Here is a 21,201-nt window from a genome sequence, read left to right on the forward strand (position 1 = left end):
GGTTAGCCATGGGAAATGTGGGGATAGGATAGAGTACTCTACTGAGCGTCGGTGCAGACTCATTGGGCTGAGTGGCCTCTTTCTGCTCTGGAGGGATTCTATGATTCCATTCTGTGCTTCAGATTATGCTCAAAGTAGACCTCAAACTATCCCATTTGGCTCAACACTTTTGTCGCACCTTATGATGTGCCACATTGCCAGAGAATATAAACATAACCGACCCTTTTGGTAAACTCACAGGACTGGGATGCATTGAAGCCAGGTTTCTCATTGTGCAAAGGTGCTTAAAATATGATGTCCCACTCCCATCACTCCACTGCCTTCAATCCGAAGTGCACACATTTTTGGAGGCAAATGTCACACAGTGCAATCCCACAAAAAGGCAGTCAGTGGAGTGTTGGATTACCTCATTGAAGGAAGAGATCACAAGATCTCTGCTAATTTTTCTTCCTCGAGTGCTAAGGGATGTTCTGAACATACAGGGATCCATGAACCAGGATGGTAACTCCTCTGGAAATGGATGCCTGGAATGTGGTTGATGTCACCCATCCTTTCCCTCTCCTCAGGTCTATATGAATAGGAGTGGATCCACCAACTGCAAGATATCAATCGAGCAATAGTAGTTTGTATTTATTTAACAAAGACAAATATCTTTCAGTGCTCCACACTTGCAGTTATCAAACAAACTTTGACACTTAGAAGCTGTACGGACCAGGTATGAAACAGCCATGTCAAAGGTACAGGTATTAAGGAGCCTCTTAAATAAGGAGAGAGGGACAGAGGGATTGAAAGGGTTAAGGAGGGGATTCTAGAGCTTGGGGCCCAGTTGTGGAACATTGACAATTTGAAATGTGCTAGAGCAAGATTTGGAAGAGAGCAGAGGTCTCTGAAGGTTGGAGGAGTAGAGAGCTTTATGGGGTTAGGGAGGTTGGAGACCGGGCATTAGAGATGGTATATTTTTTTTCATTTTCTTTTTTTTTCTTTTTCTTTTCTTTATAGAATGTTTGACCCTCCTGTTTATTTTTTTTTACTCCTTTTTTTATTTACCCCCACACTACCGCCTAACTGCGGTAGTACTTATTTCTTTTCCCCAGCACCCATATTGTGTGTGTGCAGGTGTGGGACACAGTGAAAGACACAAGGTGCATGAATCTTTATTCAAATTTCCAACACCAGGAGGAAAGGAAACACCTGAGTGGCCAGTGACAAGCAGTGCCCTTCACATCAAAGGGCAGTGCTGCGTGATCGAACAGTGAAGGGGAGGGCAAGGACTAAATCAAGATAGAGTTGGAGGGGGAAATAATGCACTCCACTCCCTGCGGCACCCACCTCTCCCTGAACAACTCCAGGGTGTTGGTGGACACCGTGTGCTCCTTCTCCAGAGACACCCGGGCTCTAATGTAACCGCGGAAGAGGACAGGCAGTCGGCCCTAACGACATCCTCCACGGCCCGCTGCCTGGACCTGCTTATGGCTTGGACCTGCTTATGGCCTGCTTATGGCCAAGCCCAGGAGCAGACCCACGAGGAGGTCTTCAGACCTGCCATCCCTCCTCCATACCGGGTGCCCACAGGTCAGAAGCGTGGGACTGAAGTGCAACCAAAAGCAGAGGAGAAGGTTTTTGAGAAAATCAAAAAGGGAGTGCAAACGCCCACACCCAATATACACATGGTCCACAGACTCTACAGCACCACAGAACAAGCAGTTGGACTGGGAGTCCATGAACCACCGCAATCTGAAGTTGCAGGAGACCGCTGCGTGCAGATCCCCGAGAGAAAGGGGAATCCCGCGTAGAGAGCCCTCCACTGGAGATCCCCACCGTCCAGTGGCAAATGGGCACGCCGAGGTGTGTCTGGGTGGTGGATGAGGGAGAAGAGGTGGATGGTGTGCAGCAGCAGTCGATACAGGGCCCGCCTTTTTACATCCTTAAAATACAAAACTAAAATTCAGGAGACAGCTCAGGTTGTGGGGCACAGGTTCCCAGGGGAAGTACGGGACCTTGGGGCCAATGTGAAATTCCATCTGGGCATAGAGATGGTATTAGCTGAGAGATTTTAATTAATGAGATGATTGTACTGCTGTCAAAGAGGGATTAAATTAATTAGTGACTGACAGATAAGTCGAGGCTGGTGATTGTCTACTAAATAGAATCAAAACAGTCTGACAGTCCATCAGAGCTGTCACATTTCACCCTTCAGACAGCAGTGAAACATTCAACTTTTTTGGCACAGCTCCCCCCCCCCCCCGCCACCCCAAGGACTTTCACGCAAGCTGAAATACTTGTGCATGGTATATCTTGCGGGTATGTTTAACTGTGTTTCCATCTGTCCTTATCTCTGCCTCTCCATCCTAATTTGACTGTTTATCACCTGATCACTTAGTCCCTTTCTATATTCTGTCTGATTTTGTCTCTGCTTGAACAAACTCTGTTTCCTGTTATTTGCTGACATTGGTCATTCCCTACCTCACAGGATTGTTTGTCAACAGACAGGTCAACAGTAGAAGGAATCATGACTGACATTAATTATATCTCTCAAATACTCACAGTTGCTTTCTAGACTCCTTAGCCAGCACCTTCCAAACCATTTGTCTATCATCCAGAAGGACAAAGGTAACAGATATGTGGACATACAACCATCTACACGTTCCCCTCCAAGGTACTCCCCATCCTGACTTGGAAATATATCACCGTTCCTTCAATTTGGCTGGATCAAAATGCTGGCATTCCCTCAGCAACAGCATTGTGGGTCTAACTACACTGTAATGACTCAAGAAGGCAGCTCACCATCATCCTTTCAAGGATAACTAGGGATCGACAATAAATGCCAGCTCAGCCAGTGATGCCCACATCCACTGAGTGAATTCTTCAAAGGTTACTCAATAACAGCTGTTAGTTGATATGCCCTTCCCCTTTTCTGCCCTAACCTCAAGATGCTCAGCTCAAAGCTATCACTTTCATCTGAGATAGCAAGACATGAGGACATGGGCAAGGAAATATGGCCTTGTGTATACATTTCAGGGCTGTACTGGTATATTTATACGCTAACCCATTACCATCACTTTCCTTATGCTTTTAGTTGTTACTCAGTGAATGTTGCTCCTTTCCTCCACCACTGACACTCAGCAGCAACAGTGTGTACTAGCTACGAGATGCACTGCAGAAATTCACCAAAGATCTTCGGACAGCATCTTTCAACCCATGACCACTTCCTGATGCGGTCTCTACATTTGGGAGACTGGTCGCCTCCTAGCAGAGTGCTTTAGGGAACATCTCCAGGACACCCGCACCAATCAACTCCACCGCCCTGTGGCCCAATATTTCAGCTCCCCCCGCCACTCTGCCGAGGATATGCGGGTCCTGGGCCTCCTCCACCGCCGCTCCCTCACCACCTGAAGCCTGGAGGAAGAACGCCTCATCTTCTGCCTCAGAACACTTCAACCCCAGGGCATCAATATGGATTTTACCAGTTTCCTCATTTCCCCTCCCCCCACCTCACCTCAGTTCCAAACTTCCAGCTCAGCACCATCCCCATGACCTGTCCTACCTGCCTATCTTCCTTTCCACCTATCCACTCCACCTTCCTCTCTCACCTATCACCTTCATCTCCACCCCCATTCACCCATTGTACTCTTTGCTACCTTCCCCCACCCTCCTCTCTGACCTATCACCTCCATCCCCCCCATTCATCTATTGTACTCTATGCTACTTTCTCCCCACCCCCACCCCTGTCTCACTTATCTCTCCACTCTGCAGTCACCCTGCCTCTATTCCTGACGAAGGACTTTTGCCCGAAACGTCGATTTTCCTGCTCCTTGGATGCTGCCTGAACTGCTGTGCTTTTCCAGCACCACTCTAATCTAGACTCTGGTTTCCAGCATCTGCAGTCCTTGTTTTTACTTAAGGGACACATGCCTTGTAGTTTACTATGTACACCATGTAGTTTATTGCATGAGGCAATCATGTACAAAATATCTTCATAATTTAAACACAGTCATGGAAATAGAGAATGCTGGAGAAACTCAGCAAGTCTGGCATGTGCAGTGAGAGAAATAGAGTTAACGTTTTGAGTCCAATATGACTCTTCTTCAGACACTTTTGATTCAAAGACAACTGATACTGGACTTGAAACAATAAATCAGATTCTATCGCTGCAGGAGCTGCCAGATCTGTTGAATGTTTCCAGCATTTCCTGTTTTATTTCAGATTTTCAGCACCCAGAGTGTTTTGCTTTTATTTGATTATTACACATTCTATTGGGGGACTTGGGCATACAGGTCTTTACCTGACAAGATTCTGTGATATTTTGACTTTCCTCCTCCAAGTCTTTATAACATCATCAGGTTGGGTGCAACTTAATGGAGTCTTTCAGAACCATTACCTGATGCACCATAGACGTGGCAGGTTTAAGATTCATGTTCCACTGTAGCAATGTGAGCCTAAATCTGTATCGTTGATGGTCCTGTGCAACACTGGGAAAATACTGTACCATTAGAGCTGGTGCCCTTTATTTGAGAAGTTAAGCTGAGGACCTGTCTGTCCTTTCGGGTGCATATAGAAGGTCCCACTGCCACAGTGTTGAAGGAAGGCAGAGGAGGTCTTGCCAGTCTCCATGGGCCTCCATTCACCCCTCACTCATACCCACTAATTATAGATAAACTCTTTATAATCATTTTGCTGTTTGAGGGAGTCCACAAATTGGCTGCTACACTACGACAGTAGTATACTTCAGAGTTTTTCTTTAGCTGTCCTATGGATGTGATCAGTGCAGTATGTTCCTTGCTACGTAACTGGATCTATGGATAACAGCTTGGATCCATAGTGAGTCTTAACCATAGAGGTGTAGAGATCTACAGCACCAAAAAAAAGCCTTTTGGCCCATTGAGTCTGCTTCAGTCAAAAACAACCACCTATTTATTTTTATCCCATTTTCAGGCAGCACAAGTGTACATCTAGATAGTTCCGAAATATATACTAACACTTTATATTGATCACGAAGCTTTTTAAAATCTTCCTGGTTTTCTAGGTGCTGCGATCGGCTGCTGACTGGTCATGTGGGATCAAGTATCATGAAGAATCAATTCACAACGCATACATACATGTTATTGAAAACAGTAAACACTACATCTACATTGAGGTGAGTCATCACTGAGAGTGCAGTTACCTCAATACTGTGTAGATTTGCTTCTGCCTAGGTCAGTCATCCACATGTAACTCTGGAAAGCTTTGCAATGTTCATGCAATGTTCTGGAGTGTGGCCATCCACACACAACACATACTGTGTGTTGCATATGCCCCATGCACTACGTTTTACAGTATACAGTGCATCCACTTGGGGAGGAAAAACAGTAAAAAGGGATATTACTTGAATGGTAAAAAAAATTGTAGCATGCTGCTGTGCAGAGGGACCTGGGTGTTCTTGTGCTTGAATAACAGAAGGTTGGTCTGCAGGTACGAAAGGTAATTAAGAGGGCAAATTGGAATTTTATCCTTCATTGTTAAAAGGATTCAGTTTAAAAGTAGGGAGGTTATGTTGCAGCTGTACAGGGTGCTGGTGAGGCCACACCTGGAGTGCTGTGTGCAGTTTTGGTCTCCTTACTTGAGAAAGGATGTACTGGGCTGAAAATGTGTTGCTGGAAAAGCGCAGCAGGTCAGGCAGCATCCAAGGAGCTGGAGAATCGTCGTTTTGGGCATGAGCCCTTCTTCATGAATGAGGAAAGTGCGCCAAGCAGGCTAAGATAAAAGGTAGGGAGGAGCTTCAGGAATGAGGAAACTGGCAAAGGATGTACTGGCACTGGAGGGGGTGCAGAGGAGGTTCACTAGGTTGATTCCAGAGTTGAGGGGGTTGGCTTATGAGGAGAGACTGAATAGACTGGGATTATATTCATTGGAATTCAGAAGAATGGGGGGTAGAGGGAGTCTTATAGAAACACATAAAGTTATGAAGGGAATAGATACTAAAGAAGTAGACAGGATGTTTCCAATGGTGGGTGAAACTAGGACAAGGGGGCACAGCCTCAAAATTAGGGGAACCAGATTTAGGACTGAATTGAGAAGGAACTTCTTCGCCCAGAAGGTTGTGAATCAATGGAATCCCTTGCCCAGTGAAGTTGTTGAAGCTTCCTCAGTGAATGTTTTTAAAGCTAAGATAGACAATTCTCTGAACAGTAAAGGAATTAAGGGTTATGGTGAGCTGGTGGGTAAGTGGAGCTGAGTCGACAAAAAGATCAGCCGCGATCTTATTGAATGGTGGAGCAGGCTCGACAGGCCAGATGGCCTACTCCTGCTCCTAGTTCTTGTGTTGTTATAATGTGCTATATATGTAATGTTGGGGCTATGGAAGGAGAGGAATCACAAGAAGCCCAATGGCAAGCATTCGGAGGGTTCCAGGGCTGGGGAAATTACATTGTCAGGAGGGTGAAACCATGAAAGGATTTGAAAATAAAAATGTGAGTTTTTTAAAGTTGAGTTGCTGCTGGAAAGAAAACTAATGTGGGTCAATAAACACCCCATGGTAATGGACAAATGGGACTTGGAGGCAGGAAGCAATGTTTTGGACAGACTGCAATTTATTCAAGGGAATGAGAGGCTGGCCAGGAATGACTTAAATAGTCAACTCTGAGTGAGTTGACGGTCTCCAAAGCAGGTGTGAACTTTACAAAGGAAAATAAAAGCAGGAGATCTCATACCTAGAAGCTGTAAAATGAGTTGAAGATAGAAACCATCTGACTGACTAAAAGATAATCATACATTAAACATCCTGCTCATCATGTCTCCTCTTTCTCTGTGTTTGATCAGAACCAGTTCTTCATCAGTTGTGCTGACAACAAGTACATCTTCAATAAAATTGGTGATGCCATTGTACAGCGAATCCTGAGGGCTTACAGGTAATACAATATGATCATTCAGAACTGAGGCAGATACAGTGCAGAGACAGATGTCTCCATCAGAACTACCATTCAGCTGAACTGCTTCTGCAAGAAACCCTTATAGTGCCTTTCTCCCTGTTTAAAACTAGAACTTTGGAACAGAATGAGGCCATTTAGCTCTCTGAGAGGTGCTAGTCCCTTGGTATTATTGCTGGACTGTTAATCCAGAGATCTGGGGATGTGGGTTCAAATACTGCCATGGCAGATGGTGGAATTTGTATTCAATAACAATGAATAAAATTTGGAATTAGGAGTCGCATGATGACTATTAATCCAATATCAGGAAAACCCATTTTGCTCATTAATGTTCTTTAGGGAACGAAATTGCCATCCATACCAAGTCTGGCCTACATGTGACTCCAGACCCAGAGCAATGTGATTAACTCTTCACTGCTCTCTGGGCAATGATATTCACTGTCTTTAATGTTGTGCTTACTAAACAATAGCCCAATCTATCCTTTCTTGGTCTGAAATGGATAATCTCAGATTTGCTTTTATCAAACTCCATTTGCCAAAGCCTATTCATCTAATCTATCCATATCCTGTTGTAATGTTAAGCTTTCTTCAATGCTGTATACAATACTGCCCAATCCTATGTCAACAGCAAATTTGGACATTTGACTTTTTATGCCACTATCCAGTCATTAATGAATATTGTGAATAATTTAGGTTCCAACACTGATCCCTGCAAAACACCATGAATCACACCCTGCCAATTTGAGTACATAATTCCAACTCTCTGGTTCCTGCCAGTCTACCGATTTCCTATCCATATCAATAATTTACCATCAATTCTATGGACTTTCACCTTAGCCAACAGTTTCTAGGGACTTTATTATATGCCTACTAGAAATCAATGTAAACAACATTCATTGACTTACCTCTGTCTACCACTTTTGTCACTGCTTCAAAAAGCTCTTTGTTCGGCATGACCTTCTCTTCATGAATTCATGCTAGCTCTCTCTGATTTACTGAGATGTTTAATAATCAACCACTGTCGATCATTGTAAAATCAAATCTGGTTCACAAGTATCCTTCAGGGAAGGAAATCTGCCATCCTTACTTGGTCTGGCCTACATATGACTCCAGACCCGCAATATTGAGTTTGACTCTTACCTGTCCTCTGAAATGGCCCAGCAAAATACACAATTCAAAAGCAATTAAGGGTGGGCAATAAATACTGGCCAGCATTGCCCACCTCCGATGTAAGAATATTGTAATACTTGAGGCACTGTTGGTCAGTGATCACTGGGATGATAGGTGAATGGGACTTGGCATAGCACCTGGGAAGCACAGTTTGGGATTTTCAGGAATTTGGCCTGGAGGGGCTTGGATTGAGCACAGTGTAACAAAGGCATGGATGAGCTAGAGTTTTACTCAGAGCCAGGGTATATGTCAGGGCTCAATAACCGGGACCAAAGGCACTCGGGGGCCCAACTGGGCTCGCTAATGGGTCAGTGGGCCATTGTGCTCTGGTCAGAGGCAGGACCAGGAGCCAGGAGCAGCACCTAGGCCTGTGGGTTCTAGCCATTGCCATTGTTCCCTTAATGGAGGAGCTGAGGCCAGCGATGTTGCAAAGGTGAAAGGTGGGAGGTCAGTTGGCTTTGTTCACTTCCTCATTACCCTGCTCTGTCTCACTCTCTCCAGCCTGAAGTTTTGGAAATGATGCTATTTTACTACTGTTACATAAACCCCTGCATCAGAAGCTCATGTTGTCAATGTAGTGTTAGGTGAAAGGGTAATGTAATGGTGACAATACTACTTAGGGCGGCATGTTGGCTCAGTGGTTAGCACTGTTGCCTTACAGCATTAGAGCCCCAGGTTCAATTCCTGCCTCAGGCGACTGTCTGTGTGGAGTGTGCACATTCGCCCCATGTCTTTTGTGGATTTCCTCCCGGTCCAAAGACGTGCAGGTCAGGTGAATTGGCCATGATAAATTGCCCACAGTGTTAAGTACATTAGTCAGAGGGAATTGGGTCTGGGTGAGTTACTCTTCAGAGGGTTGAAGGGCCTGTTTCCACACTGCAGGGAATCGAATCTACTCTTCTCATAACAATCCAACTGATTCACTCATGTCCTTTCAGAAAGGGAATTTGCCCTCCTTGTCTGATTGCAGATCCACAGCAATGTGGTTGGCTCTGAAATGGCTGAGTAAACCAGTCACTTTTTCAGGATTAGTGGTGCTGGAAGAGCACAGCAATTCAGGCAGCATCCGAGGACAGGCAAAATCGACGTTTCGGGCAAAAGCCCTTCATCAGGAATAAAGGCAGAGAGCCTGAAGCGTGGAGAGATAAGCTAGAGGAGGGTGGGGGTGGGGAGAGAGTAGCATAGAGTCACTTTTTCAAACTGCTGTAAAGCCTTAACAAAGAAATAAAACTGGATAAACCATCCACATCCATCTAGACATCAGAAATGCCAATGGCAAACACTGAAACAAATTTTCTAGACGTTAATCACAATGTTGTTTGTTGGAGCTTGCTGTGTCAAAATCAGCTGCCATAATGACCTCCATTATAACAGCGACTACACTTTAAAAAAATAAGTTGTTGGTTGCTTAGTTCTTTGAGCCATTGTGAGGTGGTGAAAGACAGTATAAAAGTGCAAGGTCTTCATTTTATTGTTTCATGTGGTGAAGCTAGGTAGTGAAGCTCTAGACATGTTAACCAAGATCATGTGACCAAATGTCTGGCTTGAGATTTGAAGCCCCCAGACTTCCACAGTGTCATTACTGACTGAGTTCAAGCAAGCACCACTAAATCATGTTAGCTGCTACTTTATTCCATTCCTCTTAGTTGGATATCGCTGTGCACTGTTTGCTTGCTGTGGATGCCACATTAATGCAGTCACCAAGCTGTGGAGAAAGTGTTTCATTGGTTGAGAAGTGGTTTGAGCCAGAGATTCTGCCAGACAAAACAGGTAACAGCAGCCTGGTGGTGCTGTCACCTAACTGGTTATCCCATGAGGCAGACTAATGATTCTTCAATGTAAGCTTTCATCCAATGTGTCACATCAAGGCTATCTATCCTGACTACTCCCTATGAGAGTGAGTTACCTCTCTGGATACATCTCCTGAATTCCTGATTGGATTGATTAATCACTATCTTAGATTGATGATTCCCAGTCCTGGCTTACAAATAGTGATAAATCTTCTCTGCGTATACCCTATCAAGCACTTCCTTAATTTTAAAGACCTTGATCAGTCACTCACTCAGCCGAGACTGGCTTCATCATGTCGAGGAGATGGCAGCATCAAATATTTTTATTTGCAAACTTGTGGTTTTTCTGTAACAAGGGAATTAGTTTCAAATCATTGTGATTCAGCACAGACGAGGCAATCCTGCCCTGTGAAAGAGTTATGCAATTAGACAAGAATAAAAGAAAAAAATTATCTGAGGGCAACATTCCAGCTTCTCCAATCTCTCTACATTTTCTAAACAGAAGAGCTCTGGCCTGTTCAATGTTTCCTGATAGATATAAGCTCCCAGTTCTGGTAACATTCAAATTGTTTGCTGTAGAGTGCCTCTAAATCCTTGTTTGTATTCACCCTCAACTAGTTCATAAATCGAGAATAAAAAGCTAAATTTACTAATGATCCACCAGATTGTTGGAAAGGAAATTTGCTATCTTTACTATGTCTGGCCTACATGTGATTCCAGAGACACAGTTAATGTGGTTGACTCTTAATGCGCTCTGAAATGGCTGAAGTAGCCAACTCAAATGTAGTACTTTACCACAACCTATTCAAGGGTATTCAGGGTTGGATAATTTTTAAAAAATTTTGAGAAGTGTCATTTCCAGTTGTTTACAGCTCAAAAATGAAGAATTTAAAAGGTGTGCCTAATTAAGCTGATTAAATTTTTTGAATCCAAAACAGAGGGTTGATGATGGTAGTGCAATATATGTTAGCAAGATTTGTAGATCAGGTTGAGGTTCTGGATGTAGGATAGCTTGCTGAGCTGTAAGGTTCGTCTTTTCCAACGTTTCAATAAAAACGAACCAGTGAGCAAACCTACATCCGCAATATATGTTATTTATATGTTCAATGTTTCCTGATAGATACACAAGACGTGTAATAAAGACTGACTTAACACAGTTGGAAAATAGCACATGGTGTTATCAAAATAATATTAAAGAATTGGCTAAGGGACAGATGTTAAGAGAATAGGTGAATGACCATTTGGCTAATGGAAAGAAGATGTATGCAAAAGGATCATCAGCATCTAACCTGAACCCTATCACAGTATCATTGCTTCCCTTCAAGTTCAGTGTCTGGTTTGAGACAAGCTGATTCCATACAACTTACCAATCCTGAGTCGGTATGCACTTGGACCCAGGAGGTGTCACTGCTTTCTCCTGAAAGGCTCAGTGTTGACATCTGCTGGTGGTTGGAGAGCAGAGTAACTTTGAATTGGGCATAGGAGAGAGGTTAAAGATGAAATGCTGGTCTAAATATTGGCTGCATTGTAGTCAACTGTGGTATTGCTTCACCATGGGGAGGTGATGCTACAGCATCAAATAATTTGATGAGGAAAGGTGTTGAAAAACTTGGAATGAGTCAACGCATGTAGAGTCCATTCAGCCCATCATATTATCTGCTGACCCTTTGAAAAAGCTATTAATCCACCAAGCCTGCAATTGCCCTAATCCTGAAAATTCTCCTTTTGCAATATTTATTCACTTCCTTTTGAAAGTGACGATTTGATCTGGTTCCTCCACCCTGTTAGGTGAAGCATTCCAGATCAGACTCATGACATGAAAAAAAAATCCTATCATCCTCATGAAATGTTTCAGGAATTAACCTAAATCTGCATCCCTGCATTTCCTATTCCTCCTGCCATTGGAAATGATCTATTGCATCAAAACCTTGCATTGTTTGGAGCATCAAGTTAAAATTCCTGACAACTTCTTCTCAGTTCTCAGGAGATTGATCCAGGTCTCTGTACACGTAACCAAACTCATTGTCTCTGGAGTCATCTTGTAAATTGTCTCTTGCCCCCTTACCCCCTCAAGATCTTGTCACTCTTCCTGAATTTGGTTCCAAGACTTGGACACAGTCCTCCAGTTGGGGGCTATCCAATGATTTGTGAATTTTGACCAATTTAGTCAATGTAGGCCTCCACATATTGATCCAGGTATGACCCGGACTCCAACCATCTCAACTCGTTGTGCCATCTACAACTATTTATGGACATACAGACTCCAATCTTTCTGCTTGACCCACTTGGTAGTGTGGTCAGCTTGGTTTCACTGTGATTTTGTTTATTTGTGCAGGGCGAAGCAGAGGTTTCGTGTCTATGTAGTGACGCCCCTGATGCCAGGTTTTGAAGGAGACATCTCGACAGGGGGAGGGACTGCAATCCAGGCTGTCATGCACTTCAACTACAGGTAGACCCTCAATCCAGAGACATTACCTTCTTTAACACTCTGGGATTAAACACGTGTCATGGCCACCCAAATTATCCCTGAAATCTCCTCCAGCCGACCCAGATCCCCGAGTTCTTCCAATCTGGATTTTATGCTCATTTCTGATTTTAATCATTTTCCATTGGCTACATCCATCTCCATTCTAAACGCCTCAGGTGATAATCGAGGCTGACACTCATGAGCTAGTACTGAGGGAACACCACACTGTCAGAGGTTCAATACTGAAGGGGTGCTGCACTGTCAGAGGGTTAGTACTGAGGGAGTGCCGCACTGTCAGAGGATCAGTACTGAGGGAACACTGCACTGTCAGAGGGGGTCAGTACTGAGGGAGTGATGCACTGTCAGAGGTTCAATACTGAAGGGGTACTGCACTATCAGAGGGTTAGTACTGAGGGAGCGCTGCACTGTCAGAGTGTCAGTACTCAGGAAATACTGCACCAAGTGGCGGGCTGCCTACCTTTTACCTTTCTTTCTGTCTCTGTGGGTCTCTGAGGGTGATGGGTGAGGTGGATCAGTGTGCCCTGCCAGTGTCCATGAATCTTAGAGTGGCTGTGCACACTCACGGCCACCCAGCTTAGAGGAATATTGACCTGGGAGGTTGTACTGATGGAGTTCCTCATTGTTTATGTCTTCATCATTCAGATTAGATTTCTTTGAAGCAGATGTAAAGGATCCCAATTTTGATGATGAGCAGAGGAGCTGTCTTCTGCTTTCTGAACAACATTAATATCTAACGTATCACTAAACCAGACGATCCCATAATGATCATATTGCTGCTTGTGGGAACTTGCTGTATGCTGATTTCATGCTGCATTTTCCGTAAAGGAATGGTGACTATGGTTTAAATAATATTTATTTGGCTGTAAACACCTTGGAAAATGCCAAAATGACAAAACAAGTTATTTAAATATAATCCTCTCACTCACCCCTGCCCCAGTCATCCACTCTCCATTTCCCCAGGTACTAAATTTAATCTCCTCTTCCCTTTTCCAGGTTGGAGATTGGACTATAATATTGAACTCAGTCTTCTCTCCAACCAGTCCCACATATATTGAGGCTCAAAGACCTTATATTTCCACTGATCCTGTGTCTGGCTGAGCCTGGGACTGCGTCAATCTGTGTGGTGTGTATGGTTCAGAAATCTAATTTCATCTTCCTCCATTACAGGACCATCAGCAGAGGAGAAAACTCAATTATTGAACAACTGAAGAAAGAAAGTAAGGCTGCACTACAGTAGACAATTGATCTGAGTCAGGGTTAGCATCAGGCCGAGATCTCCACCTTGATCATATGACTGAAGAGGAGATGGAGGGAGGGATTGCTATTTCCTGGGGATTATCTATTTGCTACTACACGTTGGCTTGACTTGCCCCTCCCTCACTCTCCATTTTCTTACCTTATCTCCTGGCAACAGTTCATAGAATCCCAACAGTGTGGGAAGCAGGCCATTCAGCCCATTGAGTCACATTGACACTCACACCCCACCCAACCCTGCCCTATAACTCTGAATTTTCCATGGCTAATCCACCAAGACACTATGGAAAATACAGCACAACCAATCCATCTAACCTGTATATCTTTGCTGTGTGGGAGGAAACCAAAGCTCCTGGAGGAAACCCATGCAGACAGAGGTTTGAATCAAGCCTGGGTCCCTGGTGTTGTGAGGCTCCCGTGTCAATCACTGAGCCACCATGCCATCCAGCTGTTTAACATTTCATTGATAGTATTCCTCTGAGTTCCCACTATTAATTGATCCTCACAGTACCACACATCCAAGTAGACCAATTGCAAAATGTATCAAAAGTTTCATAAATTAATTGGATTCATTTTGATTTCAGTCAAACAATAATCATCAGAGTATTTTTTATTCATTGGGATGTGAGCATCACTGGCTAAGCCAGAATTTATTGCCTATCCCTAGTTACTCTTGAGAAGGTGTTGGTAAACTACCTCCTTGAACCACTGCAGACCATGTGCTATAGGTAGACTCACAGTGCCGTCAAGGAGGGCTTTCCAGGATTTTGACCCAGTGGCACAGTGGAACAGTGATATATTTCCAAGTCCGGATAGTGAGTGGCTTGAGGGGAATCTACAGGTGATAGTGTTCCCATGTATCTGTTGCCCTTGTTCTTTTAGATGGTAGTGTTTACGGGTTTGAAAGGTACATTTCTCAGGAGCCTTGATGAGTTGCTGCAGGATATCTTGTGGATAGTACACACTGCTGTCATTGATCAAGGGAGTGAGAATTTTCTTGCTTTTCTGCATGGGGTTTGTTTTCAATAATGTGCTAATGTCTTCCTGCAGATTAGCAGTTCATTAACTCACCCTCCACTCCCTCCTCTCTCTGTCCTCCCAGTGGATGATCTGTGGATCAATTATTTCTCCGTATGTGGTCTCCGGACTCACGTGGAATTGAACGGACGGTTGGTCACTGAACTCATCTATGTCCATAGCAAAATGCTGATTGCAGATGACAACACAGTCATTATCGGTGAGTGATCTTCAAGGATGAGATGAAGGAATGGTGGGATGGCATCTGACAGAGCTGAGGCTTACAGGACCAATGGAGACCACTCAGCCAGTTGTGTGTGTGTGAGCCAACTGAATGAGTTATCCAATCCAACTCTTCTTTGTTGACATACTTCACTTTTGCAATCTCAACACCTCAACCAGTTATTCAATTTCCTTCTAAAGTTTCCAATTAAATCTACTTCCATTGCCCTTTCAGGCATTGTGTTACACGTTGCAACAACCTACTTTTATTTCCAACTGATAGAATTTTAAACCTGGATCCTAAACATGGGCAGTTGTGAGATTCGAGCTCCTGTTCTCAGTATGACGAGTTCAATCGTGTAAACACATTGTTAGGTATTTGAACCCAAAGAGGACAATAATTAGGGGGCTTTACACTATAGCTAATCACTGTCTCTGGGTGTTGGCGAGTACATTGTGTAGAGTGCTTTATTCCGTATCTAGCCCCATGCTGTCTCTCTCCAGGGAGTGTTTTATGGGGACAGTGTAGAGGAAGCTTCATTTATGGTTTAAAAAAGTAGAGGAAACTTTGCCTTCAGTTCAAAAAAAGAGAGACATTTACTTTCAATTCACTTTATGTTTAAAAGAGGAAAAGGAACTTTCCTCTGTATGTAACTTTGGGCTATATTTACCCAGATAGCGTTTGATTTGTTCAGCAGAGAAGGCTTTACCCTGTGTCTAACTCCATGCTGTCCCTGTCTTGGGAGTGTTTAATGGCGACGGTATCAAAGGAAGTTTATTTTCAAAGAGTAGAGGAGCTTTACTTTGTGTCTAATCACATGGTACATTTGTCCTGGGAGTGTTTAATGGGTGCTATATCGAGGGAGCTTTATCTTAAGTCTACTTTAGTTTAAAACAGTAGAGCGACCTTTACTCTGTGTCTAACCATGTGCTGCCGCTGACCTGGGAGTGTTTTGTTGGAGACAGTGTTGAGGAAACTTTACCTTCAGTTTAAAAGTATCAGAAAGCGTAACATTCAATTTAAAGAGTAGAAGGAGTGGTACAGAGGGAACTTTACTTTATATCTAAGCCTGGACTGCTAGACTGTACCTGTCCTGGAACTGCTTAATGGAGACAGGGTAAATGGAGCTTTACTTTCAGTTTAAAATAGTAGAGAGAGCTTTACTCTATATCTAACCCCATGCATATACCTGCTTTGGGAGTGATTGATAGGACAACCATTCCTAACTGACATGGAAATGATTGAATGTCTTGGGCCATATCAGAAAGCAGTTAAGAATCAACCACATTGCCATCAGTCTGGAGTCACATTAGACTGGATAAAAACAACAGATTTCCTTCTCTAAAATATTTTAGCAAACCAAATTGACGTTTGTAATAATTAACAGTAATTTCAAATAGTCCAGTTTTTATTGAGTTGAAAGTCATGGTGGGATTTGAACCCATGTTCCCACAGCATTAATTTGGGTCTCTGGATTACTAACCCAGTGACATTACCACAATATGTCTTGTCACTCATATGACCATAAATACTCATAGTTTCAAAGAGGAATAGGGGAATTATTTCCAGTGTCTTGGCAAATGGTTATCCCTCCACCAACATCAAAGAGATTATTAATTGATTATTAATAGAACGGTGTCTATAGGAGCTTGCTATGTCCAGGGAGAAAGTGGGGTCTGCAGATGCTGGAGATCAGAGCTGAAAATGTGTTGCTGGAAAAGCGCAGCAGGTCAGGCAGCATCCAGGGAACAGGAGAATCAACGTTTCGGGCATAAGCCCTTCTTCAGGAATTCCTGAAGAAGGGCTTATGCCCGAAACGTCGATTCTCCTGTTCCCTGGATGCTGCCTGACCTGCTGCGCTTTTCCAGCAACACATTTTCAGCTTGCTATGTCCAGTCTGACATCACGACAGTAACTACGCATAAAAATAAATGACGTTTTTTGGATACCCTGAGATCGTGAAGGGTGCGATCAAAATGTAAGTCCTTCTCTGTGTGCGTGGGGACTTGTTGGGGAACCATTTCAGCTTCGATTGCAGTACAGACCATCCACACTTTGAGGAGATGGGCTGACAGGGTCAATCCATTTATGGCGGGTGGCTTGGAGGGGGTCATATTTGAACACAGGTGAGGTTGTAATGACTTTTGTGTTTGTGTTTTCCTGTGAACTCAGGTTCAGCAAACATCAATGATCGAAGTATGCTGGGAAAGAGAGACAGTGAGGTCGCGGTGATTGTGGAGGATACAGAGTTTGTGCCGTCGGTGATGGATGGGGCAGAGTACCAGGCTGGGAAATATGCTCTGCACCTCCGACTACACTGCTTCAAGTGAGTCCCCACGTAGATCCAGAGACAGATACAGAAAGAGATCTTGGGGTTTGCACACTTTTAGTGACCACTTCACCATAACGATCACATTCCATAGCCTCCAGATTACTGGTCCAGTTAAGTAACTTTTTTTGTTAGAGATGTACAGCATGGAAACAGACCCTTCGGTCCAACCCGTCCATGCGACCAGATATCCCAACCCAATTTAGTCCCACCTGCCAGCACCCGGCCCACATCCCTCCAAACCCTTCCTATTCATATACCCATCCAAATGCCTCTTAAATGTTGCAATTGTACCAGCATCCACCACATCCTCTGGCAGCTCATTCCATACACGTACCATCCTCTGCGTGAAAACTCTTCTGGTTTATGACTTTACTGTGAGGATTGAGGGACTGAGATAATTAAAGCAGCTCCTGGTAGGAAATGATGAAGGTCCCAAAATTGTGGATTGGTGCCACTCCCAGCCAAACACGACAACAACAGAAAAGGGAGCTACGATGCTGGATCAGTGGGAGCAGCATGTGATAGTGGCTGCAGCGTGTACCATCTGCAAGATGCTCTGCAGTAACTCACCAAGGCTCCCTTGACTGCACCTATCAAACCTGTGACCTCTAAAGGATGAGGGCAGCAGTTACATTGGAACACCAGGTTCCCCTCCAAGCCACTTATCATTCTGACTTGGAAATATATTGCTGTTCCTTCACTGTCACAGGGTTGAAATTGCAGGAGCTCTCTCCTCAACAGCACTGTGGGTGCCCCTGCACCACGTGGATTGCAGTGGTTCAAGAAAGCAGCTCACCAAAACCTGCTCAAGAACAGCTAGGCATGGAGAGCAAATCCTGATCCAGCAATCAACGCAAACATGTCAAAATAATTTTTACAAAGAGGGCTCTGTTCTCTGAAAACCAAGCAAAGATTTTCCCAGTAATCGGGACAATCCTGTGGAGTGTCTGAAGTGTACCATGTTCCCCTGTGCTGTGGGAGGCCATTTCCAGGCTGTGATTTTTGCATATTGTTTCCCACAGGCTTATTCTGGGGGCTCTAAATGATCCAACCATCGATGTGCAAGACCCCATCAGTGAGAAGTTCTTCAAAGAAGTCTGGATTCCAACCAGTGCACGGAATGCTACAATATATGAAAAGGTACAATCATTTCCTTCACCCTCCTTATGCTAAGCCGACTGTATGTCAGGCACAGCAACTTCATGGAATCATTCAATACGTAACAAGGCAATTCAGCCCACTATGCCTGTCCTGTTTACAAGAACAATTTTTCCCACTTCTGCTCTTTCCCATTGCCCTGCAAATCTTCCCTTTCTAAGTATTGACCCAACTCCCTTATCATTGAATCTGCTCCAACCAACATTCCATGCAGCATGTCACAGGTCACAACAACACAAAGGATCATGGGACTGTTCAAAAGAAAGGTAGGCTATTTGGTGTTAATCTCTATGCTCTGCTTATTGACCCTCAAGCCAATGCAAACTCTTTCTCCCATAATTTACTCTGAAAAATTGTGAACAGTTTCATGAAATCTCCCCCCAACCTTCTCTGCTCTCTGGAGAACAGTTTCAGCATCTCCAGTCTCCACATCACTGAAGTCCCTCATCCCTGAAAAGATTTCAGTCACTCTCCCTCTGCACCCTCTGCAAGGCCCATGGAGTCATATTGTAATTGTAGTGGAGAAGCAGAGTATGTGAATCAGTAGCAGGAGTAGGCCGGTAAGAGTAATCCTTCTGTTCTTGTCTCTGTCATGTGTCTATCCAACTTCCCCCTAAATGAAACAATCATATTCACCTCAAACACCCTCTGTGACAGAAAGTTCTACTGAATTCTCCCCATGGGCTGGGTTTTAAAAAAAGTGTTTCCTCAATTCTCTGTTCCAGATATGAGTGGCTAACCTAAGGTGGAATTTCCATTTGGGCCTAACAGCAGTTTATTGTATATTGCAACCAGAATCAGTCTGTTTCGAATTATCAAAATGTAAAATCTGCCATGAACCCCTCAGTATGTTAAGGAAACTTTTCAGAGTGTAAAATTTGACATAGATATATTTTACTTTATAAAATATTGATATTGTCACAGAATGTACGTGGTTACCGTGAGTATTGTATGGAAAGAGGTGTGTCTTTTTTACATTTGGAGCATGTACTCCAATTAAGTAATTCAATAGAAGGTTCTATGAGTTTTAAATAAAGATTATTTATTTTCACAAATCTATCCTGAAGGATTGCATGGCCACACCTTTCATGCACAAACATACACACACAGAAATTAGATATAAAGATGGTTCACTTTTATAATTTGTAGTTAATTCATTCTCTGATTTATAATCTCCAGTCTCCCATGTGGCAGGTCTACAGTCCCTTAAGGGGATCTGGTGATTTAAAATCAGGAGTCAGGATCTTTCTGAAGCAAATGATTCAGATTGTGAGGTTTTGTCTAGTCAAATGTCTAGGAGATTGGCTATCAGATGATCATTGGAACTGGAGCATCTTAAATACTTTGGCTGCTTAATATTCGCCCCTGATGCCAGAGTCAGATTGATGGATTCTAATAGATCTACTGGATCTTAGGGTGATAAAGTTGCAATTCCTGAAACTGGTTTCAATCAGATGTGTGCTGGATTCACACAATCTAGTCTGGATAAGGGAAGTTTACAAGATATAATGGGAAGTTGAAAATTGCTGTTGAGTTTTGATCTTTCCTTTAGACCGGGCAGTCTGAAAACTTGGTAGTCTTGAGATGCTGGCCCATGTTTAAACAATCAATGTAGGAATTCCACAGAGGACTGTGAGATACCAAGCTTTTAGCGATGTAAGTTCACAATATAACATTCCTGAACTGGATGGGACAACATGTTTGAGAGTGGTAACTTGGGTGGAGTTTAATGAAAGCATCTGACAATGGATTTACTATGATATATAATGTCAACTTATGTCCTCAAATTAAACATTACATAATAATATTAAATAATGGAAAATAATCTTGCACCATTTTTTGTCTTAAATTGGGATTCAGTATTTGGTTATTTAAAATCTAACTATTATGGAGTTCTTGCTCCAAAGGATTCCAGTTTAATATTTTGAACCTTGCTTTAGTGATTAATCCACGCTGGGAAGCATACCCGGTTTTCAGGTTAGGCTTGCTTCTGCAAAAGATCCCAGATGCTCAAATTTCTCTAAACACTATTTGCACTTACAATGTTTTGGTGTTACTTGGACTTGTAGCAGCATATTTATACAGACCATATTAGTCTGCTTCTCAAGTGAAAATATTTTCCTGATACTTATCCTCATATTTTTTAAAGACCTCCACTCTTCAGATTTCTCTGTTCCTTAGAAAGAAATCCCAATCTGTTTGACATTTCCTGACCTGATGAATAAGTGTCCACGTTTAATAAAACTTTTGATTTGCCTCGAGTCAGCCTTTGTCATTTCCAGACTTAACGATTCCAAGGTCTCCCCCTAGACCTCAATCTTCCATCATCTGCACCCTTCAGCTCAGCTACAACTCTGCTCACTGGTGGTGGCATAATGATAACACCACTGGGTTAGTAATCCAAAAGGCCAGGCTGGTGGAATTTATATTCTATTAATCAGATCTGTATGCTCAAGGTAGGCCCAGTACTCCTGACTATGAATCACATCAAATGATGTCAACCTGATTCACTGATGTCCTTCAGGAAATGAAATCTGCCAGCCTTACCCAGTCTGGCTTACATATGACTGCAGACCCACAGCAATGTGGATGATTCTTAATGCACTCTGAAATGGCTGAGAAGCCTGCTCAAGTACTACTAAGGGTGAGCAATAAGCGATGACCTTGTCAGTGACACCCACCTCCCATGATAGAAAAGGCAAAAGGAAACTTTCATCAGGACCCAACCTTGAGCTCCCCAACTCAAAATTGGATCACAGTCCAGCAACATCTCGACTATCATTGTTTTCAAAACCCTATGTAACATCATTACTCCCTATTTCTATAAATTCCTCTTCTGGAATCCCAGAACTCCTCCAATACCAGTC

At 43.3% G+C, this 21,201-nt stretch overlaps 1 protein-coding gene across 6 annotated transcripts in view; it reads left to right on the top strand.

Annotated features, from left to right (window-relative positions):
• Window positions 1-21,201, top strand: part of LOC122556122 (phospholipase D1-like) — a 154,259-nt gene that overhangs the window by 128,727 nt on the left and 4,331 nt on the right. For all 6 annotated transcript variants that reach the window (XM_087993372.1, XM_087993370.1, XM_087993371.1 and 3 more), the window contains 7 exons: window positions 5,024-5,134; window positions 6,796-6,884; window positions 12,198-12,311; window positions 13,518-13,567; window positions 14,707-14,841; window positions 17,017-17,170; window positions 18,199-18,316. In XM_087993372.1, coding sequence (XP_087849498.1) covers window positions 5,024-5,134; window positions 6,796-6,884; window positions 12,198-12,311; window positions 13,518-13,567; window positions 14,707-14,841; window positions 17,017-17,170; window positions 18,199-18,316 — 771 coding nt within the window. The remainder of the gene's footprint in view (window positions 1-5,023; window positions 5,135-6,795; window positions 6,885-12,197; window positions 12,312-13,517; window positions 13,568-14,706; window positions 14,842-17,016; window positions 17,171-18,198; window positions 18,317-21,201) is intronic.

This window comes from Chiloscyllium plagiosum, unplaced genomic scaffold, assembly GCF_037043375.1.
Source record: "Chiloscyllium plagiosum isolate Xiang-an unplaced genomic scaffold, Cpla_swu_hap1 HiC_scaffold_13, whole genome shotgun sequence".
NCBI lineage: Eukaryota > Metazoa > Chordata > Chondrichthyes > Orectolobiformes > Hemiscylliidae > Chiloscyllium > Chiloscyllium plagiosum.